Source organism: Neomonachus schauinslandi, chromosome 5, assembly GCF_002201575.2.
Source record: "Neomonachus schauinslandi chromosome 5, ASM220157v2, whole genome shotgun sequence".
Lineage (NCBI taxonomy): Eukaryota > Metazoa > Chordata > Mammalia > Carnivora > Phocidae > Neomonachus > Neomonachus schauinslandi.
In genome coordinates, this window is record NC_058407.1 from 59,048,087 (window position 1) to 59,074,066 (window position 25,980).

Sequence of the window (25,980 nt, forward strand, 5' to 3'; positions counted from 1 at the left end):
AAGAAAGAAAGAAAGAAAGAAAGAAAGAAAGAAAGAAAGAAAGAAAGAAAGAAAGAAAGAAGAAAGAAAGGAAGGAAGAAAGAAAGACTTTAAAGTAGTTTGAACATAAAAACAAAGGACTAATAAGTCAACCCCGAAAGAAGTTGTGACGATGACATGCAGTATTTGAAAACAAGCTTCTAGAGAATTTACCAGAGTGTGAAAGAGTTATGCAAACTGATCCATTTCGGCTCAGAGCTGTCTCAAGTGTGTGATAGGGCTGGGAGCATTTTCTCTGAGACAAATGTGAGTTAACTTTTAGACACCCCTCCTCCTGGGGACAGAAAGCTTTCTCACAGTCATGAGATTCCAGTAACATGGTAGGAAGACTCCTACACACGCATTGTTAAATGGGCTGTACCTTTCCCTTAACAGGAAAAGATCTCTTGTTTTACAAAGACCAAGGCAGCCCTCTGACAGGAAGGGCTCCTTAGTGGTGAGCTCAGTGACTGCCGATCTTTTGTTCTTCAGTCTCCTGAGCTAGAGCAAAGGATGTGGCTGAGGTAGGAGGCGGGGACTATGCATGTGTGTGTGTGTATGTGTGTGTGTGTGTTCTCATTTCCGCTTCCCCTTTCTGAGCTGGCAACAGCAGTTTAATGAGGACAGAGAGAAAGGTACAACATACAATATGATACTTTGTCACTGTCCTCACTCAGGTCCCCATACCTGGGAAGGGCTTGGCCCCACTTTGCTAACCACTATGCCTCAAACTCAGCTCTCTACCCGTGGACAGGTGAGTATAATTTTCACCCTAATTTTAAGACTATACTGATTTGGGATGGTGCCGGGAGACAGGAGAAAACAGGCAGGAGAGAAATCAGGTTGCCAAGAAAAGGGAAAAATCAGGAGAAAATCTCCCACATCCCTGACTTCAATCCCTGACTGTGCCTCTCAGAACAAAAAGGACCCTTTACTTTTTTTTTTCCTTCTTCCTATTATGGGAGAGGTACTCTATATAGGATCACAAAACATGGGTTCTTTTGATGGTGTGAATTACTATTTAGGAACGTTTCACCTTTTTCATGTGGGAACTTCCTCTCTGTCTTGCTATGCTCCCTGTGCTGTAACTTTGAAAGGTTCTCAAGGAGAAGTTTCTCACTTCACGGCAGATCCCATTCTAGTGCTCGTAACTGTGAACTAGTGGGAACACCTCGCCTAAATCAGTGCTGTTTTGTGTGGGTGTGACTACTCTCCTCCAAAGCTGCAGAAGAAAGCTGGCCAGGAGATAAGCTACAGCAAGATATGTTGGGAGTAGACACGAGGAAGAAGTCACACAATTGGACAGTGCCAGGCCAATTTAACTGGAAGGCTCAAGAGGGATAACCACCTGTGGGGATTGCCTCTCAGGCTGTACATCTCAGAGATGGCTATAGGGATACGGTGACCACTTAATGACTTACATCATCTCAGGTGGGGGAGGGTCTGTGCCCCTCCAACATCCCTTGTCTTAGTGGCAGCCGAGCTGAGCATGTCACCACCTACATGACCTTTGGGGAAGGTAGAGGAGGGGAAAGATCCTCCACACTGGGGTTTTCCCAGGCCCCTGCTGTGCTGCTGAGCTTTCCAGTGGGTGGAGAAGAGGCGGGTGTCTGACACAGAACAGCAACAAGATAAAAGAGCCCCCCAGAAATGGTTTGATAAGATCATGAAGATTTATAAGTACTAGTGACTCTATCACAAATGGCTGCCTGTCTGGGCAAGGGGACTTTTTAGACAGTATGTGGCAGGTGCTGAGGTTATCAGGTTGGAGCCTGGAGGCTTTCAGCTTGTGTGTCCAAGCTGCAGATTAACAGTTGTTAGGCTTGAGTGATTGGAGCTAAAAACCTGGTGTGATTCTCCTGTAACAGGAAGCATTACTAGGAGGAGTATAGGCCGGGTTTATTATCTCTCTCTACTAGAATATTATCAGAGATAACAAGCAGATGATACAACAAGAGGGATTGAAGGACATCTAACAAAAGAGTTCTTATTCACGGGCACCCCGGGAGTTTAGAAACTCTTCACAGCCCTACTAATACTGTTTCTCATAACTTCCCCTGGTCCCTGAAAGGGGGATGGAGCCCTGGGATTAAGCATCACATAGTGGCCCTGGGAATCAACACACTCATTTTTAGTTTAGGGTTTCTAATAGAGAATGACTCGTATTCTAATGGAGTTTTGGAGAGGAAGTTTGGTCCCAGCTTAGATCATGACTCATGGGTCCACCCTGGGCTCCAGTAAGGGAAAAAGATGAGACACTTATGGCCACTTGATAACTCGCAACTCTTCTGCTTTCCACCTAAAGGACAAAACCAAAGTGGGTATTCCAGTACCCACGGTTCTTTGTACCCTACCCACACCCAAGCCCAATGCAGAAAGGCCTAAACCCAGATTCTGATAAGAAAGGGTGTAGACCATTGTGAAAGCAAAAGAGGGGAGAATTAAAATGAGCACCTGAGGGAAAGAGTTGCATTCCCATGCAAACAGGACTGAAGAATTGAAGACTTGGATTCACCGAACTAAGAAATCCACTCACCCTCACTCCTGTCTCCAGACCAAGCCATCTGCAAACCAGGGCAGGTAAACGGATGTTTCTTCATCCTGCTGTCTTTGTATCCCTTTCAGGTGAAAAAATTTAGTGTCTCCCAACACTGAGAGCACAGGATTACCCTTTTCCAAATGTATAACTTTAATGTTTCCCATGGAACTTTACGAGCCTTCCATAAAACTCATTCAAATGTGGAAGTGGGCATAGAGAAGAAAAGGATGGAGAGCAAAAGAGGTTTTAGATGGTCTTCTTTCAGTATTTACTCAGCTGAAAATATTTATGGGAGAAAGAGGGTAAGAGAGGAGGGTAAACTAGTTACATTCATTCATTGGAATTTTTCTTCATATTATTTATCAAATAACATCCCCCCTTTTCCCTGAAATAGACTGACCTGCTGCTTTAGACCATAGGAGGCTCAGAATGCTCAAATGCTATACACAGGGGAATTTTCGTTCTGAAGGTCTTCTCAACTGCAGTGATATAGAAGAGAACTAGAAATTAGGAATGTATTTCCTGTCTGTGAAGGAATGTGAGAGCATATCACAGGTTGGGGGTGTGTGCTGAACAGGGTGCAGCCAACCTGGCTTGAGGTGGAGGTTGTCCTATCTACAGAGAAATGGCTGTCCTGGGATTTCCCACAGCCCTTTGCAATGGCGGTGATACGTGCCTATCTTGGCTGTAAATGCGGATAAGATGCAGAAGGTCTTATGGGCCCCATCATGGAAACTCTGTTTCCTTTTTCTCTCCTCCCACGCTTGTTTTCACTCTCAGTGCCAGTTTACATGCCCTGCTTGGGTGTAGGCACAATACAGACAGAAGAGAGTATCAGAGGTCTGTCTGATACGTGTTCCTGGGAGGGGGCCCAGAGTGGAAACCAGAGTGGCATGAGGAAGGCAGTGTGATTTAAGGAAAAAGCATAGACCTGGGGCTCAGATCTTGTGAGTTTCAGTCCCATTTACAACCTTAATAGTCTATGTGATTTCAGATAAACTTCCCCCTCTCTCTTCCTCTCCCCCTCTCTCTCTTTGCACTTTCTTTCCACCCCCACCCCTTTCTCTTTTTCAAAATGACTGACCAGGATTAGATGATCCCTCGGATCCCTCTTGGCATAAAGTAAGAAGGAAGGAACTACTTACAGTTTATGTTTTATCTCTGCTCAACAGCAGCATCCCTCCTTCCGCATCTGGATTTTACATCCACTACTGTATCCTGCTGCTCACTCCTTCTTCCTTCTTATTCCTGAAAGTGTTCTGACTTTAGTGAATGGTTTAGACTGAGGGAAAATTAACAATAATAATTGCTATCATTTATTAAGCCCTTCCTTTATATTTCAGGGACTTAATATCCATTATCTGATATTAGCCCCCAGTAGCCCAACAAGTTGTGTTATTACCTGTTTTACATATGAAGAAACTTAGGTTTAGAGGGGAAAGGTGATTTTACCAAGGTACATATGCATTAAGTAGATAGAACTGTGATTCCAAACAAGGCTAACTCTGATCCCAAGGCCCTTGCTCTTCCTACAGTTTTCCTTCTCAAGAGTTGGCCCTCCTTACTGGACCCCTTAAAAATATCCCCATGAGACACCTGTAAGCAGAGCTGATATTTGGCAGGTACAAATTGGTAGACCCATAATGATGGTTAAAATATTTCCATACCAGTTTATGATAAGTATCAATTGCCCCCAGCTCACTGAGAGCCCATGAGCAACCTGACCATCCCAGCTCTTCCCACAAGGTTCCCCAGACAGGCACCAGAAACTCAATGCCATATACCTGTAGGACCCAGCTACAGGGCTGTGACTGCTGTCAACTCTGATTGGTCTGTGCTGCTCTATAACCATCCTTAAATGTTCTGAATGGCACAAAAATCTGGAAGCAATGTGAAATCCCAGGCAGACTTTTTCCTCTCAACTAGAACCTAGTGGGACCCTTGCTGCTGAACTGCTCTGTGAGCCCGACAAAGGCAAAATTGTTTCACATAATCTAGTTGGGAGTTAGGAAGGAAAACTATGCTAATAACCAAACAAAGCAACACTTCCTTCACTAAGATTATCATAAAGCCAAGAGTAAATTAATTTTGGTTTATGCTGCCTCTTCTATACGAGGCTATAAAGTGGAGAATTTATGTAGCATGTGAAAAGGAGAATTTACTGAAATAGTTTCTCCTTTCTTTTATCCCAAATTATATGTGCCACTGATACTTGGGTGGAGATATTAGGCTATTTTCTTGTTCTATAATTAATGGAAAGACCATACAACTAGAGTCAGACCAACCTGAGTTTAATTCTCAACATTATAAGATCCTAATTATATGAGCCTGGATAAGTCACATATGTCCCTGAGCTTCACATAACAATAGTTAGCTCAAAGGTGATTGTCAGGATTAAGTGAAATAGTTTACAGGAAGGTTTTATGGATAAATATACAGTACTCTGTACATCCCAGTTGTTTTAGCACCTATCACTTTGACTGGCCAGTGTTAATATATGCAGAATCTCTGACTACATCCCTTAGAACACAGACTGGAGGTATATGGTGTACTCAATGCAGTAATAACGACAGACCCATAAAGGTTTCCTCCTGCTACTACACTTGCTGCTTCTGCTGATGATTTGTGTTAGAAGATACTCCTTCCAAGCTCGTAACTCCTACATCTTCTTTTGTCTAACTTCGATCCTGTCAGCTGAAATTTCTGCTTTGAACTATAACATCCTCAAAACAAACAGAATTCCCTCCTGCTCTATTTGTTGTAGTCAGATTCCAGAACATTGGCCACATTGTGAAGAAATATTTAGGGAGTGAACCTCTAGAGATATGTAGGAAAGAGGAAAGGACAAAGGGCTGGAAATGAGAGCAGAAGGGAAAATAAGGCTTTTAAAGAGTGATTCAGGCAAATAGCAATAGAATCAGTGTGGAGTTTTTTGGGCTGGGGGGTGGGCAGTTAGTAGGAAAAAATACCAGCAGCCTAGGACTTCCTTCCTCACAGGAGTTAGATTAAATACAATATCAAATACAATAGATTAAATACAATAAACCAGCATCACGAAAGATGGTTCTCAGATTCCAGAAGGAACTTCTGACCAAGGAATGGAAACTTCGAATGGAAAACTCTGAAAAAATATTTTTTAAATTTAAAAGATTTGATAGTTTAAGCTTTAGAAAATTCAGTGTGACCCCTATGTTTCATCAACAAAAGATCAGCGTGACTATGCCCCAAGCCTCTTTTCTCTTCACTACAAGGTATAAAAATACATATACATATACATTAGGATTTGAGACCCTGTGGAGAGTCGGGAGCCCCTGTCCCACGACATGTACTAAATGAGGATAATTTTTCGGCACCGGCATGATTCTCGCTCCTCTGCAGGTACAGCATCTGCTGAGCCCCTCCTGCTGCAGGTACCCTGCTGGGTCCTGAGATGGGGCTCGGGGGAGGGGTTACAAGGAAGGGGGCATGGTGACCAGACGGGTGACAGCTTCCCTCTTGCCGCATGTGGTGTGCGTATATGTGCTAGTTGTTAGAGGTGGGGAAGAGAAGAGATGACTTGGATAGGCCTTCAAAGTGTAGACAGAATTTGTCTGGATAGAGGGGGAGGTGGATGAAACTGCATAAAGTAAAGGAAAAGTAGCGGAAATGTTCAAACAGTGCTGGAGCTCAGTGAGCAATGCCTAACAAAATCACACTCCTTTGGGCTCCTTCTGGGCCTCCCCCATTCAAGACTCAACACTTTCCTGAGTCCGTGGAAGTTGGAAGTGCAGGCACCTCAGAAATCAGTGTCGCTGTGGAAGGGACTCTGCCAAATGGGAAGTAACACTGGAGGCCACGGGACCATTTCCTAATGCTTCTGGGGAAAACCATGCAAAAACATTTTCTTTTCCAGGTATTATCCATACAGATATTTCAAACTCAACTAGAATAAATTCAGATGCATTGGTATTGAAGGCAAATTTGTACAACATTGACTCCTGCCAATTCATTTTCAAGAGGATGAAACTGCTGCCCAAGGAGGAAACCTAACTGACTTGCCAGAGGTCAATGAATTGGACCAAAAGGTTAAAAGAATGCCCACATCTGGGGCACCTGGGTGGCTCAGTCGCTTGGGCGTTTGCCTTCAGCTCAGGGTCATGATCCGGAGTCCCAGGATCGAGCCCAGCGTTGGGCTCCCTTCTTGGCAGGGAGTCTGCTTTTCCCTGTGACACTCCCCCTCTTGTGCTCTCTCTCTCTCAAATAAATAAATTTTTTAAAAAATCTTAAAAAAAAAAAAAGAACGCTCACATCTACTCTGATTCTTAGTCACTACTCTTTTTGCTGCTCCCAACTCTGTTGTACATATAGGTTTACGTGTTTGTATGACTCATCTGAAGGAACTATGTCCGGGCCCCCCTCTCTATTACAAGGAGCCCCAAGACCTTCAAAGGTGCCATCTGCATGCACCCATCCTGCATGCACCCATCCTGCAATTCTTTTTAAAGCTGTCACCGCTGATGGGCTTAACTGATATCATTTGCCGCTTCCTCCAGATTCCCACAAAGAATACCCAGTTTCTTATCTCTCAGCAACATAGCTTCCTCCTGCGATCTCTAACCAGACAGTTCTATTCCTCCCTCCCTCATAATATCACTGTGCTCATCTTGTTCCCATATAACACCATGAACAGGTCTCTGTGGCAGAGATCAGGGGGAAATGAACTTGTTCAATTCCCTGGGCCCACGTCCAGTCTGCCACGTTTGAGATTAGCTTAGATGTGCCTTGCATCTTTTCTTTGACTTCATGAAGAAGGTTTGCTAAGAGCTGGGCTTTGAAAAGTGCAGTGTGTCAAAGGCTGAGGGACAGGAAGATGGAGAGGGAAAAGAACATGAGAAAAGCAGAAGATGTAAAAGGAGATAAGCATTTTCAGGGGGCAAAGGGGAAATTAGCCTATATGCATGCAACGTATTTTCAAAGATGTAGGATGAATGTAGAATAGATTCGTATCACAGAGGATGTCGAAACCCAAGTAGAGGTCTCTATCTAGCATCTCAATTAGCGAGATTCTGGAACTGCACTAAGCATTATGGGGGTTCAGCTATAAAACGGCACATCCGGGAGTTAAAATACCAGAAGCATCAAATTTTAGGGCATAATGTCCCAGTTGAGAAACTGAGACCAGAGAAAGGGATCGAATTTTCCAAGGTTATACCACTAGCAAGTGGCAGAGTAAAGTGCGGGAGTCACATCTTCCTTCTTTCCGTCTTTCCCCCTTTCTTTCTTTCCTTCCTTCCTGCCCTCCTTCCTTTCTTCCTTCATTCCCCCTTTCATCTTCTCCCTTACCTTCTTCCTTCCCTCCTTTCTTCCTGCCCTCCTGCCTTCCTTTTAAATTCCCCTCATTACCAAAAAAGTCCTTCTTTGTGAGCTGAAGAGTTCTTATGATTTAGATGAGGTCCATTTACTCTGGGAATTAAAGACAGTAGGCAAGTCAGCCTTTGACATTTTCTTTTCTGGACCAACTGACACCAACCTACTCAATATTTTGAAGGTGTAGAACTAGGTAAATAAACCCTGACCAAGGCTTTTTAGATTTCCTAAGTTCTTTCTAGTGGCAGTTTCATCCTCTTTTATCACCTCACAAGAGCTCTGACTGAAGGGCAAGTTTTCTCTGCGTCCCCCCTTTGTGGTTTCCCTGTGTCACAAGCTGAATTTATTCATTTAATTGCCCTTAAAAGGCCCAGGCAGTGGACAAAGAGCCAGGTGCTCAGGGTTAACAACCTCTCTCCTTGGAGAAGACTGGGCGGTGGGCTGGACCCGAAGTGAAAGAATTTAGATGTATCATTCTTCTCTGGATATGTTTTGTCTCTAGCAAGCAGAGGCATCCAAAACAATTTTATTGCCCTAGGAAGGCGCTTTAGGTTCAGGATGGTCCTCTCAAAAAACAGCTATTTTAGGGCCTCCATGGTTCCATGCCTCCCTAATGATTTTGTGTTGAAGTCTTTAAAGAATAGAAGTCTCTGGAAACTGGCACTCTTCTTATTTTTTTTCCTCTTGCTTTGCCTTACTGCAACAATTAAGAGCACAGCTATGAGGATGGAGCTGTTGACGGCAGCTCCGGGGAGCAGAGGGATGAGCCACTGAAGAGCACTGGTCGGGCTCCTCCGTGTCCACTGTAGCAGGCTGAGTGTGGCAGGCGAGGGAGAGGCAGGAGGATGGAGCATCAGCCAATGAATGTACATTAGCCTCAAGGCTTTTTAAGTCCTAGTCGGACAACTGAGAGATTCTTCCCCTCTTTCTTCCTCTTTGAATAAGTGGCTAGTGCCATCAGAACAAGGAATGACCCTGAGGGTCATGACTGCTCATTGAGTAAGGCAACATCTCCCTGTTGTTTGTATTATGGGATTTTTTTTTTTCCCAAGAGAAATCTTACGTGGACCCCTGATATATAAAACAGGAAACAAAACAAAACAAACAACAGACTCAGAATGACAGTAGTTGGAGTGACATCCTGGCTGTGGCACCTTGGAGAAGTTGTCTAAAATTTGAGATTTGGGAATTCTTCATGTATCTTTATGAAGAACAAATAGAGTGAATTTTATCAATTGCCGATTTAAAGATATTCTAATTATAGTGGGAGAGTCTGAGAGACAACATTCTTAAGGATTAAAGAAAGCTGTTTTCTAAGGCAATATGCCAGTCGTTGTGAGAAGTAGCAATTCTTTAAGTTAGAAGAACTTTCTCAATGTCCCTTAAGTCATAAGATGTTTGAAGTTCCAAGATTCGCTGATTTGAAACACTTGCCCTGGTATATGTCAGAGCATTGGGGGGAAGGGGTGCAGGGGTAGGGGGAGACAGAGGAAGGGCTGGACAACTCCCCCCCCCTTCCTGAATGGGCAGAGGGGTCATGCTCCTTCATTCAGAGCTGGGAAGATGTTGGGGCAGCCCTGGGGTAGTTTCTGAACAGAGGATGGAGGAGTTATCGCTGTATTTCAGCTCTCAGAGCAGCATTCCTGTGCCGGGAGACCCTGAAGTCTGAGCTGGGGCCATGGAGGGTTCTGTGCTGAGCCCCACATCCTGGGAGAAGCGGCGGGCCTGGCTCCGGCAGAGCCGCCACTGGCAGACCCAGGTCCTGGAGGAGGAGGCCGCGGCTGCCCTGCAAGATGTCTCAGATCCTGAGCCTGCCAGCCTGGATGATGTTTTCCAGGAAGGTAAGAGGCAGTTAGACAGCAGACAGCCTTGCATGTGGCCTCGTGCCGGGGGAAAGGTACCAGCAGCCACAGGTCTGCAGAGTGTCTGCAGCGGGTCCCTTGTTGAGGCTGGGCCTTCAGGGAGGCTCATTTTGATGGGTTCAATGCATTTAAAGGAAGAAGAGTAAAGTAATAAAAAATATAAATTATGGGAGAGAGAGAAATAGACATAAGATTAGGAAAAATAAAGCACATTTTTGCATCATCCCAAGAAGCTGTCTATAAGGGCCTGAGGTCAGGGTTCTCTTGAATGCTTTGGGGTGTTTTTATTTTGTTTAGGCAACAAAGTGATGCTCAGTTTGGATACCTGGACTCTGGCTGCAACTCTGCTGCTAGCAAGTGGTGTGACCTTTGCCAAGTCACTTACCCCATATCTGTCTAATGGAAGTGGTGGTACCTGAAGTCGTAGTAGTACTTTTCCTCCATGCCTCTCAGAGTTTCTTTGAGGTTCGAATGAGACTACAAATATAAAAGTTAAAGAAAACAAAAACAAAAACAAAGCAAAAACAAAAAAACCCTCATATAAATAAACCCATCGTTGCTTATCTGGCAAAAAACAAAAGCACGAACCCAAGATTGTGATTTTTTTGTTGTTTTTTTTTTCTTTTTATTTATTTTTTATTTTATTTTAAGGAGAAAGATCCACCCCTGTTCCCAAACCTTGGGGAGAAGGGAGCAGTGGGCCTGTGATCCTGGGCATTTTCCAGGTTCTGGGAGGAAGGGGGCGGGAGGCAGAGAGAGAAGCAGCAGTCACTATTTTTATACATGGGTGTATTCCTCTCCTATCTTAAAGAAAAGTTTTATGGGCGGGAAAGTCTTAGGACGTGTCTCACATAAGGATACACTTGCGGAAGGAGGTGGGTCGCAGGGAGGAAGTCTGACATCCTTCAGCTCTCACGGTGCTCTGACCTCTGACATTTCCAGGGAATCCAGTCAACAAGATTGAAGACTGGCTGCAGGATTGCGGGTAAGTGCTGGAAGGCCCTGGCAATGAATGTGGCAGATGTGTGGATACGCTTGCAGGCACTGACTCTTGGGAACTCAGAGACGGGGAAACGGGTTTGATTTGGGCCTAACGATTAGAAGTGAGGTTGAAATGGTGGGGGGTGGCGGGGGCAGATTATAAGGGTTTGGGGTGAGTGTTACCTGTAACTGGGCCTGGGCTGTAAATGAAGTTTACTCTGGGCTGAGACGAAATTAGGGTGGGGGTCTGGAAATCCAGTCTGGATGCGGTCGGAAGCCCAGAATGACGAAAATGCGCAGCTCTGGGGACTGTCTGGGCTGAGTTGCAGATCCCTATTCTTTCGCTTCTCCTTCAGACTGGAGTCTTACACTGTGTAACAAAAGAGGAGTTAGACACCTCATTTTTCTTCTGATCACAGGAATTCATCACTGTGTTTATTTCTACTACAGAACACAGGATGATGGGCTAAAGGTTTAGCCCAGTTATTCAAAGCAGTGAAGAACGGGAGCAGGTCCTTGAAGGCAAAATGCAGTATCTCCCTCCTCAGAAACACTAAAATAGGAGGCCCCACACCTCATCAGTACCATTTTAGGCTCAGTCTACCCAGACACAGAGGGAAAGCTTCTGTGCCCTATTTAAGCCTGATCATTTGTGTGATAATTCTGAGAATTTATAACTCCTGCCTGCTCCTTCTTTCCCCTCCAGGAATGTTCCAAACTTTATATAGCCTTTAATCTGAACTCATCCATTATCGCCATCCTTGCTTATTTGGTAGGAAATAAATAGCACTGAATGATCTAGGGCTGTTTATTTCAACTCTGCCCCAGAAGGTAATGCCAGGAAGGATTTATTCTGTGTTTTTGTGGGTTTGCAAAACATACTGCCCTTATTGTCCTGACCTGGTTCACAATTCATTGACTTCACAGTCCGTGAAGGGTCCTCAAAGTTCAGGAAGGGAAGGGATGGTGGTAATAGGAATGTTTGCACATTTTGTGTGTCACAACTGTCCTAGGATTTGGAATGCCTCACCTGGTATCTACAGGAGAACCAGTCAGCTAATGTTTTTATGTCATTAACTACTCTTGAGTCAGTATACATCACTAATTGTTGACAGCGCATTTGCTGATATCTGATTGTCTAAATGGCTTAGAAGGGGGCCAAGGAGTTTAAAATATGCTCCTTGACTTCAAACATACTACATTCTAGCTGAAAAGAATAAATTCACAGGAATATAAGATTGTAAACTCCAGAGATTACCTTTCCCCACCTATATTCCACAGAGATAAACCCAAAACTTGTGCTGAAACGGTGGTCTGGTGAGTCAAAACGCTCAAAGAGTTGAGCCTACCCTTGTGCTAACTATCCATGTAAGCACTTGTCAGAAAAAAAACAAAACTCCTTCTATCTCAGACTCCTCGCCAAAAGGTGGAGACTAGAATAATAATGTTTCAAAGTTTCTTGTGAGATTTAAATGAGATAACATATGCACAAGTGTTCTCTGCCCTATAGTAAAACGTGAGCGGTGAGGTTTATAAAGGAGAGGCTTTGTGCTACTTTAAAATAGTTCTGCCTATAGACTTAGGATCTATCTGTCTAAATCTCGTTGTTTCTCAGAAAAGTATGTCCAGAAGTGATACACACCAACTCTATGATAGTGATTATCTTTGGGAAGGAAAAAAGTAGGAAGGAATGGGAGTAAAATGAAACTTTAGTTATATTTTTAATATTATATTTATATTTTTATTAACAGATCAGAAATGAACATGACAAAACATTTACATGTGTGAAAACAGGGTGGCAAGTGCAAGGGTGTCTATCACATTTTCTTTCCCTTTCTATGTGTTGAAAAAATGTTAATATTTACACTTTGAAAAGTGCACAGGAAAGTCTCTTAACACACATTTGTCTCTGCAGGGGGAATTTAGGTTCATAAAATAGTTCCCATTTTCTCTATTTTCCAATCCTCCCTAATATATATGTAATACTTTTTAGTTATATGGGAAAATTAGAAAAATTAAAGGCTGATGATGGTTGATGGTAGCGAGAGAACAGTGGGTTGTGATAATAGACGATGAAGAAGAGGGGGGAAAGGCATTCCAGATATGCCATTCTGAGTCACACAGTGTTCAGTTCTTAGGCTGTCAAGGCCACAGAGGAAGGAAGATGAACAAGGAACCCACATTCACTGGACATCTGTCCACTCTGTTGACAGGTGCCTGGGAAGCACTTTTCAAATTTTACTTCAAGACTGTATAGTTCCCATTTTCTTTCCAATGCCAAACAGACATCCTCCGGTAGCAAGACGGTTTTGTTTTCTGACAAGCTCTCCAAGAAAGCCCACCAACTTCCTGGGTGATTGAGAGTCAGTGTCTCTCAGTGTATTGAATCTAGTGGCAGACCATTCTGCTGCAGGTCAAGATCATGTATATCTTTACCTGTCCTTTTGCTTCTTCCTCTTAAGGCTCTCAGGGGAGGTTCTAGGACATGAATGTGTTGCTTGTGAATCATTGGAGGTAGGGTTAGGAGCCCCAAAATCTTCTGTGTGGACCTTAGCTTAAATCTCTGCAGGCAAAACCTATGGAAATTGCTGGAAGAACCTAGAAATAGTCACATCCTTCTCACAATCTGATCCTCCTTCCTACTTTTGTTTATGAATTGGGTATACAGGAGGAGTGGTACCTTGGCTCTTCTATTTCAGACTTGAAATGATGCTAAGGGATCTTTCAGTGGAAGACAGGGAGGGAGGAGCAGCTATAGATCTAGTCCCTAGCCATCAATTTTATGTCCTAAGCAATAACCTATGAAAGGCCTGGGACTTAGGCAATGGCTATGAAGTTTTAAATCAACTTCAGTTCGATCAGTAGATCCAGGCGCATGTCCATACTTCTGTGGTAGATTCCACACACACAGCCTACTGTCCCAAGGCTCATCCTGGGCTGGTCCTCAAAGAATACGTATCTGCCTGCTAGGGCACAACTAGAGAAGAGAAATGTAGGAAGAACACCCAACAAAATTTGTATCTAGTGAATGGTACTGAGTTTTGTTTGGACAAACCAGAAATTTTATCAGAGGTATTTTTTTTTTAATTTCAGAAGGAAGCTTTCTTTTATTTTTTTAAAGATTTATTTATTTGAGAGAGAGGGAGAGCATGGGCAGGGGGAGGGGCTGAGGGAGAGGGAGAATCTCAAGCAAATCCCTCGCTGAGCACAGAGCTGGAAGCGGGGCTCAATCTCACGACCCTTAGATCATGCCCTGAGCCGAAATCAAGAGTCAGACGCTTAACCGACTGAATCACCCAGGTGCCCCATCAGTGGTATTTTTTTAATGTAAATTTTATTGAAGTATAACGTATGTATCAATAGCATTTTTCTTTTTAATACAACTGTAGTACAACTCAACAGGAGTTGAGGACTCTGAGGAGTTTCAGCTATGCTGGGTGAGTCGGTTCTAGAGATCTGTACAACATGGACCTGTGGTTAACAGTGCAGTATTGTGCACTTCAAAATTTGTTGAGGGTAGCTCTCATGTTAAATGTTTTTACCTCAAGAAAAAAAAAAGTCAAAGGGAAGTAAGGAGATTCTGGGAGATGTTGGATATGTCTGTTACCTTAACTGGTAATGATATCATGGGTGTTTGCATATGTCCAATCTCTTAACATGGTATACGTTCAATATGTACACTTCTTTGTATGTTATGCCTCAACAAAGCTGTTAAAATAATAGCCATGTAAGTTATACTGAAAAATAAAATACTTACTGAAAAATAAACAAAGCCCCATGAATTTTCTCAAAGAGAATACATACGCCCATGAAACTTGAAGCAGAACATTACCAGCATTCCAGAAGTCTCCTTCTGGAAGGTCTTCTTCCATTCACTACCCTGCTTCCAAGGGTAACCAATAACCTGACTTATAACATCATAGAAAAATTTTGCACTTTTTAAACTTGCTATAAATGGAATCATACAATATGTGCTGTTGTATTTTTTAATTTTAATTTTTATTGAAGTATACTTGACTACAATATTTTATTAGTTTCAGATGTACAACATAGTGATTCAACAATTGTATACATTATGAAATGCTCACCATGATGGGTGTAGTCACTATCTGTTACCACACCAAGTTTTTACAATATTATTGACTAAAGTACCGATGCTGTACTTTTCATCCCCATGACTTATGTATTTTATAACTGGAAGTTAGTACCTCTTTCAATATGTAGTGTTTTATGTCTGTTTCTTTTACTCAGCATTATGTTTGTGATGTTCGTTCATGTTTTTGCATGCAGTGACAAGTCATTTTTTTTTATTGTTGTGAAGCAGTAAATTGTTTATTTATCATATAATTTATCCATTTTACAACAGAGATTTGGTGTCTCCCAGTTCTGGGTTATTATGAATATTATTTCTTTTGGTGAACAAATACAGGCATTTCCATTGAGTGCAGACAGTGGAATACTAGTGTGTTTTAGCTGTAGTTACAATAACAGTCAGCTTTGGCCCTTGCATTAATGTGTAGCTGCAGCCAAGTGTTAAATACAAGAGTAAATCTCAGTATTCTAATAGTTGACTATATAAGTTACGGTGGTTTTTTTGGAGTAACAGTAAATATAAATTTCTACTGATATTTGTAATGGTCTATAGACTAACATTTATGTTTGTGATATTATCTTAAAATACATTTTTATGTAATTATGTTAGGAAAAGCAGCCACATTTGTAGTTCTAGTTATATTATTAGAGTTACCCATTCTTAGCTTGAATATTGTTTCACGTTTTATAATGTACCTTGATGTACAGTTTTTTTTTCACAAAGACATAAAAATGCAGATTTTGGAAAACATGGTTGATTTTTCACTACTGAAAGGAAAGCATCAATAGAAGATGTCTACACATGCAGTGATTTATCTTGTAAAACTTAAACACAGCTTGATCTACAGATGTTCAATTACTAAACCCATTGCTATTATTAAACATTTCATTGAGTGATTACATACTGAGATTACATTCAAAGCATCATGTGCAACTTCCCTTTTAAAAACTTTCAGGAAAATCAACTCTATAAAACCCATAACACATTAGTCCTTGAAGCGGACTTAGATAATGATCACAGCGAGGCATCCAAGTCCCCTGTGTAATATTTGAGAACAGAACAGCAGCCAGGAAGCAGGAATGCAAGCCAGGAGCTGTGGTTCCAGTTCACCACTTTCCATAGACTGCTTTACTCACCTTCTTTAGACACAGAATTCTTCCTTGTTTGTAAAACTGAGTTGTTTCTTGCCACCCTGTACACTGATTTCGGTCTATTCCTCTTGTGGAGATGGTAAAAGTTTGATAAGACCCTATCTTAAAATGTAAAATTACAATCTGTAACCAAGATGCCATTTCTGCTGCTTCCTGAGAGATATGATCATCAGCAAGAACCTGCTCAGAGAAAAGGAAGAAGGTGTGGGGAGCTAAGTTGACCTCCTAAAAGTTGAAAAATATCAGTATTTGTATCTGTGATGGCCCCAAGCCCCTGCTTATATAAATGTATTTCTCTGGTTTTGTTTCTATATTCTGTCTTTCCAATTTTACCAAGCACCTGTAGACTTGTTGCTCGCCAAGCTGACTGTGGACAGTGTGGTCAGTACAATGGCAGCCCACTCTACAGTGCGTACACGTGTGCGAAAAACATGGTACGGTGCAGCACAAAATCCTGTGCTCTCCAGTCCCACTTCCCCTGGCTACTTTGGTGAACTTGTCAAGGAACTACTCTTAGTTTGCTTCAACCTAGAAGCAATTAAATACTGCTGAATCTCATTGGAAAATTGTGTGAACTTGTGGGACACATCTGAGGAAAAAGCCCCTTGGAAAATATAATTGTTTCCCACCTGTAAGATTATTTTTGGTCCTCAGATACTCTGAAGAAGGGTTTTTTGAGGAAACAGGACAGTCAAGCTACAATGGTGAGTACAGCTCTGTTCTTTCTTCTGTTGTTCTTCTACCTGGATAGTGACATGGCTCTGTGTGTGTGTGTGTGTGTTTATGTACACGCACGTGCATATGCAGGCATAAGAATGTTGACTGCCTTTTCACTGTCTGCAAAACACCTATTGGTGGTCACAAGGCAGTCCAGGAGATCCAAAAGATGGAGTAAACATTGCCTCAGAGCTGACAGGCTGACTAACGCTTAAAGACTATCTTCAGTTAGTGGTTGCTCAGCTAACAACCACTGCTATGGGAAAAGAGCTTTATAAGATGTGTGTGAGTACACACCCCCATGTGCTCACTATCTGACAGAGGATTGTGTCCACGACTATATGATATAGGGGACAGGTTAATTACAAGTGATTATGTCTTTCTAAATCAAAATATGAATGTGATTTCTGAGGTAGTACATGTAGAGCTGGGGGAAGTTCTGCAAATGTGATGTCTGACGTGATTACGTGGTTATAAATGTTCATATATACAGGGGTGTGTGTGTGTGTGTGAGCACAGGCCTATTCTCTGTGACCTTTGCTTTATTTGACAGGGTGCCCCAGCCATGGAACCAGCTTTGAAGATGACTTGACCCTAGGGGCAGAGGGTAAGTGGCACAGCCTTCTGACATTGGAATCAAGGAAGAGGCTAAACAGGAGACAAATTAAGGGTAGAATGAAAGGGGGAAACTGTAGAAAGAAACAACCCATTCCCTGAGGTCTTACCTGTAGGGAAAGAGCAGTCTCATTATGATCTAATGTAAAGCTCTTAAAGCTTCGTATGCCCAGAAATACTTCCTCACCAGCCTGACATGACATCCACCAGTCCATCATTAGGGCTCTCATTTGTCCCCTGGAAAGACAACACATAAAATCACCATAACACTGGTTGCCCAGACATCTTTGAAACTGTTGTCTGTATAGGAAACCCAAAGCAGCCTGAACACTGGGTGTAAGCAGGAGACCACACTGAAGGAGAGAAGAGCTTGAATAAAGGATGGAGATATAGAAACCTAACAATGTCTCCTGGGTCCTGTGGAGACTCAAGCAGTGGGGCAGGAACACTAGCCTAGAGGGCTGAATGATGTTCTCTTCCTCGGGACAGAGAAACTCTTGCCTCAACACCAGTCATGGTGTATAAGTTCAGAGGCTCAGGACCACTTGCTCCCTGCCATATCTGCCCCCCCCTTCCTGGTCTATGTTTGATGAACTTTAGATACTCCCACAAAGAACAGAGTTCATGGGGTTCAGCTAGCCTGTAGTATGGCAGAGGGGAGTGAAGGGGGCTAAGTGTTATATTCAGAGAGGCAGCTTAGGTGATTTTCATTTTCCCTTCTAACTTTCTCTTTGCCTTTCTGTTCCTTGTCCAGCCACACTGTTGGCCACTAATGGCAAAGTCTTCTCCAGGTAAGTGTGAGATTCACCCAGACTGAATGATGTCTTCTTCAGGAACTACTGAACTGGTGTAGGTATCAGAGACAGATGAAAAATAAAGAGCTCAAGAGTCACAAGAGAGAGTGAGATTTTCCAACCAGGAATGAGGCCCTAGACCGAGTTTTCCCAGTAGACGATAGAAGGTACCCAGCAGGGAGTAAATATGCCCAGCAGAACATGTCTTGGATCCAGGGTGCAGACTGCTTACAAGCTTAGGGTAACATCAACTCTGATCCCTGCAGGAGTTTCCTAGACCCATCCCGGCCCTGGCAGCTCCTTGATCTTGGCTGCAGCTTGGCTTCCAGCAGCATGACTGGTGGTACCAACAAGACTAGCTCTAGGTAGGTACTGGATTTGGCAGGGGTGTAAGGGTGGGGAAGAGGAGAGGCCCAAGAGAATGGAACCAAGAACCATTGTCCATTTTTTTCTGGGATATCTTACTGAAGGTTTTATACACTCACATACTTGAAAAGTATGACCATATTTGCTTCAAGAACACTGGAGGATGTGAAGGAATCTACTGCTCAGAGCTGGATGCTCTGTAAAATAGAGGTGACCTTGTACCCCAGCAGGTGTAGCATGGGGATCATCACAGTCCCTGGACTTACAGTAAGTGCTCAATCAACAATCAATGAAGGTATTGATTGGTTGATTGAATGAAACAATAAAATATTAATTCACTAGGGCAATATCGTATCCCCTAATGTAGGCCAGGCATTACTATGTGGAATTGAAAAAGATGAAGCAAAGTGCTTGCCCCCAGGAGCTCAACAATCAAATACGGTGAACCAAAGGCACAAGCAAATAACTTTAAAACAAGATGGAAAGTGATGAAAACTAATGTGGTATAATAGAAAGTATTTGGAATTCGGTGTCAAAGTTTGAATTTGAGACCCAGTCCTCGGATTTATTAGCCATGTAACTAACTATCTGTAGTGATTTGTCCTTACTGAGCCACAGCCCTGGCCACACCCCACTTCAATTATGTCAGAATCTCTGGAGATGAGACTCAATATCTGCATGTTTTTATTGAAATACACTTAACATACAAAGTTGTATTCATTTCAGGTGCACAACATAGTGATTCCACAATTGTATACATTATGCTGTGTTCACCACGATAAGGGTAGTCGCCATCTGTCACATACAATGTTATTACAGTAGTACTGACTATATCCCCTATCTTGCACTTTTCATCCCCATGACTTATTTCTGTGGAATGGGTAGTTATTGAGCTCTCATGTCACCCAGCTTGGTGGTACACAGATTTGGATGTAGATACATGTGAGTACCATACCGAGAGAGAGACAGAGAGAACTTGATCTGTAATGCAGGGCTTCTGTCCTGAAAATAGTGCTACGAAGGGGTCTACCTTTCAAAATCAGGTTTTGAACATACCTACACTGGTTAATTTTTACCCTCAGGGTAGGAATAAAAAGAATTTTGTGTTTCTTACACACTTTCTGCCTAGATGTCCCACACAACCATGAGGTGAAGCTGGGGAGCAAGCTGCAAAGCCCTTGGCAAAAGCCAGCCAAACCATAGTGTGTGCAGGTGGGAAATGACTGGTTAATAACATAACCACAAGATTTCTTTAAATCTAGAATGCTTTTGATTCTTCAAATCCCTCTCATAGCAAATTTTCATTCATATGTTATGATGTTTAAAGTACTGCGATAGGGGTACCTGGGTGGCTCAGTCAGTTAAATGTCTGCCTCTAGCTCAGGTCATGATCCCGGGGTCCTGGGATCAAGCCCTGTGTCCCACTCTCCGCTCAGCAGGATGTCTGCTTCTCCCTCTACCTCTACCTCTCCCCCCGGCTCGTGCTCTCACTTGCTCTCTCTCTCTCTCAAATAAATAAATAAAATCTTTAAAAAATATATAAAGTACTGTGATAGAATCTAATTCAGTTTTTTAAACCAAGGCTGGATTGTCATTCCCATGTTTCAGACAGAAAATGTAGGTTCAAAGAAGTGAAAGTTTTTCTCAAAGTCAGAATGGAAGGTAGAGAAATGATCGGAAAGATAGCTCAGTCTCCTGACACGTTTCTTAAATACTCTGGATGACCCTGTAACTCAAAGTTGCCCCTATTTACCAAACTTCCTCTTTTCAGCATCTCTGAGATTCTGGACAAGGTGCAAGAAGATGCAGAGGATGTCCTCTTCAGTCTGGGCTTTGGCCAAGAGGACCACAAGGACACTTCGCGGATTCCTGCCCGATTTTTCACCACCCCGTCTCAGGCCAAAGGCATTGATTTCCAGCTTTTCCTGAAGGCCCAGGTGCAGAGGATAGAGATGGAGGACCCTTGCCTCATGCTGGCCAGTGAGTGTTCCCATGGATCTGCTCCACTTCTCTGCCATTCATGAGGGGGATCAGTGGCTCCAGATCCTACTTTCTCTCAGTCAGTTTCACTCCACCCTTTGTCTCCTGTGTCTATTTCCTGGCATGTTGTTTTCAGTGAAGATGGAGAACTTTGATGTATGCTTCTCCCTCTTAAAGAAATAGTCATCAAAAAAAAAAAAAGAAATAGTCATCAAGAGACCTCATTTCATTATTGCTTTCTTAGGCCTTCTTTCCTTTAGCTGAATCAAATGAGAATAGTGTCTTTAAATTTTATCCCTGTTTTTATTTCTCAGTTGGAACAGTAGAATGTTCCCCATTTACAGCCACTGTATTTTTGTTTGTTTGTTTTTGTACAGCCACTGTATTAAAATCATTTCCTTTTAGGGCAATGTTCTCAAAGTTCTCAAAGTTAGATATGTTAAATTGTCCAGGGACTTTATAAAAATTCATATTCATAAGTTTTTTTTCCATAGAGGGAAAGGCTCAGGAGTATTTATTTTAAACAAGCGCACGGGATACTTATGTATAATCCTTAGACCACATCCAGGGAAACAATTATTTAAGTTGTCCTGATTTCATACTAGGGAAAGATATGAGAGGATTTCTCTAGCTAGATGAGGCATAAAAGACTCTGTTTGATTCTATACATTAGAATATGTTTCAAATTATATTCTCTACACCCCCAATATGATTGTATTTCAGATTCTTTGCATCAGATTCAACTTAAGATAAGCTTGATAAACCACGCTCCTGACCTCTACCTGTTGCAACAAAGATTTTGAGTTGGAATATTTTCACAACATTAGATGATTCTTGTGCACACTAAAAATAGAGTATAATTGATTGATTTTATTTTATGTGCCATGAACATAACTAGGTGTTAAATTCTGGAAGAACAGACTAGACAAGCGGAACATGATTCTTAAGCCTTTTGGAAGCTTACAGTTTAGGAGATGTATGGCTTATCACAGTGCTTTTCAAACATGGATGTCCGTATGAATTACCAAATGGTATTGTTAAAGTGCTTGAGATACAGTCTGAGATTCTACATTTATAACAAGTTCCCAAGCAGTGCCAATGCTTCTGGACTAGTGACCACACTTTGTGAAGCAAGGTCTAATTGAATGATAAAGTCGTGAGTGCGAGCCCCACATTGGGCATAGAGTTTACTTTAAAAAAAAAAAAATGACATCAAAATTTCTTTTTTTTTTTTTAAAGATTTTATTTATTTATTTGAGACAGAGAGAATGAGAGAGAGAGAGCACATGAGAGAGGGGAGGGTCAGAGGGAGAAGCAGGCTCCCCGCCGAGCAGGGAGCCCGATGCGGGACGTGATCCCGGGACTCCAGGATCATGACCTGAGCCAAAGGCAGTCGCTTAACCAACTGAGCCACCCAGGTGCCCCGACATCAAAATTTCTGTACCCTAGTCCATTGGCTAGTAATTGCCATTTCTCCAATTTGTTGATACTCCCTTCTAGAACCCTAAAGTTTTGTTACTGTCTAAGAAAATGAGGTTGGTTTTGTGCTTTCTTCTGTCATGTTTGTCATCTAAAGCAAACAGTAATCGAAGCCATTGTTTAGAATATACTGACAGCAGAAAGGATATGTGAAATCAAGATATAGAAAAGTTTCTCATCCCATACAGAATTAATTTTTGGACTGAAGGAAAATATCTATTCGGGATGGGAGTCAAGAAAGTCAAGAAAGGGGATCCTGGGTGTGAGAAATCTAAATGGGAGAAACACTGGTGGGGAAAATGGCATCTTCCTTCTGAATTTTGAGCCTTAGGAAGGCTATTGAAGGAAGACTTACAAGAGATAATTTGCTGATGAACCCCAGATTCACCATCTTCAACCCTTGTGCCCAGGCAGGTTTAAGCAGGTGCAAACACTGGCGGTCACTGCTGATGCCTTCTTCTGTCTCTACTCCTATGTGTCTAAGACACCTGTCCAAAAGTTCACACCATCCCACATGTTCTGGAATTACAACCCAACTGATGTGCCATCCGTCAGGATTCTGGCTCCAGAACCTGAACCTCACTCACCCAGAGAGCGCCTCCGGAAAGCCATCTCCAAGATGTGCCTGTATACAAGCCCCCGAGATCGGCTGTCACCATCCCATAATATCCCCAAAAGGAACAGTTTGGACCAAGTGGTGTGGGAAGTGATGGACAGAGTGAGAGGAGAGAAGCTGGTCTTCCAGCAAGACCCTGGATTTGGGCCAGGCTCAGAGGAAGATCCTGTGCCCCTCATCAGGGATGCAATGCTGCCCACTTCTTCTGGTCCGTGTGCCCTTTACCCCAAAGAGGAAACACAGCAGGTGTTGTACCCAATGCAAGCACCATCACAAACTCTGGATACTAAACCAGAGGCAACCTGTTGCAGGCATTCTCTGCCCGGAGCAGATCTACAGTGGAGCACAGACCCTGCACCGGTAAAGAGAGAGCTGTGGGGTCTACAAGCCACCAATAAGGAAGTCCATTTGGCCAAGGATGAGACTTTCTGGAAAAGAAAGAGCAGAGCAAGAAAGAGCTTGTTTCAGAGGAATCCCATGAGCAGGACAGTTAAGTCATCAGAACTGTCCATCATCCAGCAGAGCCAAGAGCAACCAGCACTGCACCAATCTCTAAACCAGCAGCTGCAGGACACTTGTGACTTGGAGGAGGTGAGAGGGTTGGGGGCAAGAGAGAGGCTGGCAGAGAAAGGTTCTGGATTCTTGCCTTTCAGAAAAGGGAATCCAGGCTCTCTGTCCTCACCAGATATACCAATTCTTGAATTACATTCAGAAACCTTTGGGAACAGGTTAATAGAGAACGAGAAAGATAAATGGGCTTGATTTCTTAAGATCATCCAGGTTTTCAGAGCTTTTCTAATTCCTCATCTGATCTGATCTTCATTGAAGTTCCTCATCAAGTATACCTCGCTCTATTATTTGTGGAATCCGCAACAGAGTACAAATAGAGGTTGGTTATACACTAAGCTAAACACTATTAAATAAAATACGCTCTCTTCTACCTTAATAAATATATAACCATAAAGACGTGAAGTCCAGGTTCAAAGTTAATATTCTCAGATTCTTAGCACTTCTGTGCTAGAACATTGCAGTGTAGGCAGAGCCACTCCCCAGCTCTGGCCTAGCACCTTCTCTTCCCATGCCCAGATCTGTCCTAAACCATTAGGGACATTGCACATAGACGTGTGAGCACCGAGCCTGCATATCCAAAAGCCACACACCCTCTACCCACAAAAATAGCCATCTACTGGTCATCACTCATGCCTGGGGCTGCATACACTAGTAGAGAGGTTGACCCTTTAAGACAACAGACACCAGGCAAAACCAGTGCAATTCCCTGAAGCAGACTTGGAGGGCATCTGAGCAGCATATTCGGGTATCCTATGTAACCAGAGCATGTTCTAGAAGGAGTAGTGCAGGATCCAGGTGGACACGTCCTGTCGGTCCACCAACTCTTCATCCTGTGCACTCTCAAGAACTCAAGACTCCTCTTGCCTGGGACTAGTGACAATACTAGCATCAAGTGCTGAGCTCCCTTGGGAAAGCTCTCAGATCCTTGCCACAAGAGAACCTGTGATGATTTGCAATATTGTTCGCATATATGTCACCTCTCATTGGACATAGCAGCTGCACCTCAACTCCTGCCTTCCTCACTACCGCATTCCTGCCACAAGAGAAGAAGCCGAGTCTCTCAAGTACACTCAGCCTCTTTCCCCTACGGCTACCTGCCATCCAACCCCTTTATGCACTGGCTCTGAGTTCTGCTGAGATCTTGGTTACAGGTGCAAAGCCACAGTGAGGAGGAAGAGAGCTGCTGGCCCAACAGTCCCAGACACCCCCACCTGTATCAGAATTTTGCTGGCAAAGACTGGAGAAGTAAGTGGGTCTCTCTCTCTCCTTTCTTTCTCTCTCCCTCCTGCCCTCCCTCAGGCAGTGAGTCTCAAACCTGGCTACATGTTATAGTTACCCAGGAAGATTTTTTTTTTAAATACCCACAACAAAGGGTCTCACATCTTGTGATTCTGATTTCATTGATATGGCATGGAAATCAGTGCCTGATTTTTTGTTGTTGTTTTTAAGCTCCTCAGATGATTCTATTATGGCTGGTTAGATACTTCTCTAGATCAGTGGTTCTCAGACTTTAGCCTCACCTGGAGGGCTTGCTAAAATGCAAATATCTGGGCCCCAAATCCCAGAGTTTCTGATTGAGAAGCTCTGGGCAGGGCCCAAGAAGCTGCATCTCTAACAAATTCCCAGGTGATGCTGATGCTGCTGGTCTGGCAACCGTCTGAGAACTGTTCTAGGGTTCTAGAAATGTATAACCTTATTATTCAAACTGTAGTCTGCAGGCCAGCAGCATTAGCATCACTTGGGATTTTGTTAGGAATGTGGAATCTCAGACCCCACCTCAGATTTAAGGTATCACAATTTTATCAAGATCCTAAGGTGATTTGTTTGCATGTTGAAGTTTGAGAAGTGCACTGCTATAGTTGTTTTAACAGATGAGAACCAACCATAAAGAGCTTCATCCCGGCTCCTGCTCATAACTACATTCTAATCCGCCAACATCACCACATGGGGAAGACTCCAGGTATCTCACAGCCATGCTCCCTTAGGCTCTGAGTTCCTTCCTGCAGTGAGGACCTGACATCCATAGCTCTCCTTCTCTGACAAGGGAACTCACATAGGTGGTTACTGCAGCTGAAATGTCTTTCCTTTCGATATGAGTTTTGAGCATTAACTGTATCAGAGGTATCCCTTATACCTTTGAATGTTTTGGCTAAAGATCTGTTATTTAAACCGAGTATAAATGAGGCTCCTATAGTTTTTACCACCTATCCCCTAGTACCACAGAGAAGATGGCATCAGGAATAAATAAATAAATAAATAAATAAATAAATAAATAAATAAATAAATATTATAAGATAGTAGAAATTGATATCCTTCTTGAATCAAGTCAATGAGTCTTGCTTAGAGTTCCCTCTGTTTTGAACGTCTTAAGTTTATTGCACTTCCCGGCCCAATACTTATTTTGGGTCAATACTCTAAATTTGCAGTGTTAATTATCCAGCATCACAAAATCTTTACACTTCTAGCTCTTTTAATTTTAATTCTCTGTGATTTTAGGGCCCTAGTCACTCTTCTTTCTCTCTTGCTCATTACTTTCATCTCCAGGGATATAAATTATATGTATACAGTAGTCACTCACAAAAGAGGTAAATATCAGAAGGCAGCAATATAATATATTGAATATATATATATGTATATATATATATATATATATATTTGGGAAAAGTTTAGGATATGGAGCCAAATGACCTACACTATACTAATTCCGTGATTTTGCAAAATTCACTTGACTTTAATTTTATCCTACATAATAGGAAATGTAGAGTTTCAACACCTTACAGGGAGTGTGTGAAGGTAATATAACATATTAGAATAATAATGGATGTTGCTGCAGCTGCTGCTGATTTTAGAAAA

The 25,980-nt window shown here is 42.6% G+C and overlaps 1 protein-coding gene across 1 annotated transcript; it reads left to right on the top strand.

The window, feature by feature from the left end:
* The first annotated feature begins 9,581 nt into the window (after positions 1 to 9,581).
* Positions 9,582 to 25,631, top strand: TESPA1 (thymocyte expressed, positive selection associated 1). The gene is made up of 10 exons (XM_021686742.1): positions 9,582 to 9,744; positions 10,708 to 10,750; positions 16,645 to 16,694; positions 17,261 to 17,314; positions 18,077 to 18,113; positions 18,383 to 18,481; positions 20,254 to 20,462; positions 22,352 to 23,148; positions 24,279 to 24,372; positions 25,624 to 25,631. Exons 1-10 carry the CDS (start codon positions 9,582 to 9,584, stop codon positions 25,629 to 25,631), a joined length of 1,554 nt encoding a protein of 517 aa, XP_021542417.1.
* The last annotated feature ends 349 nt before the right edge of the window (positions 25,632 to 25,980 follow it).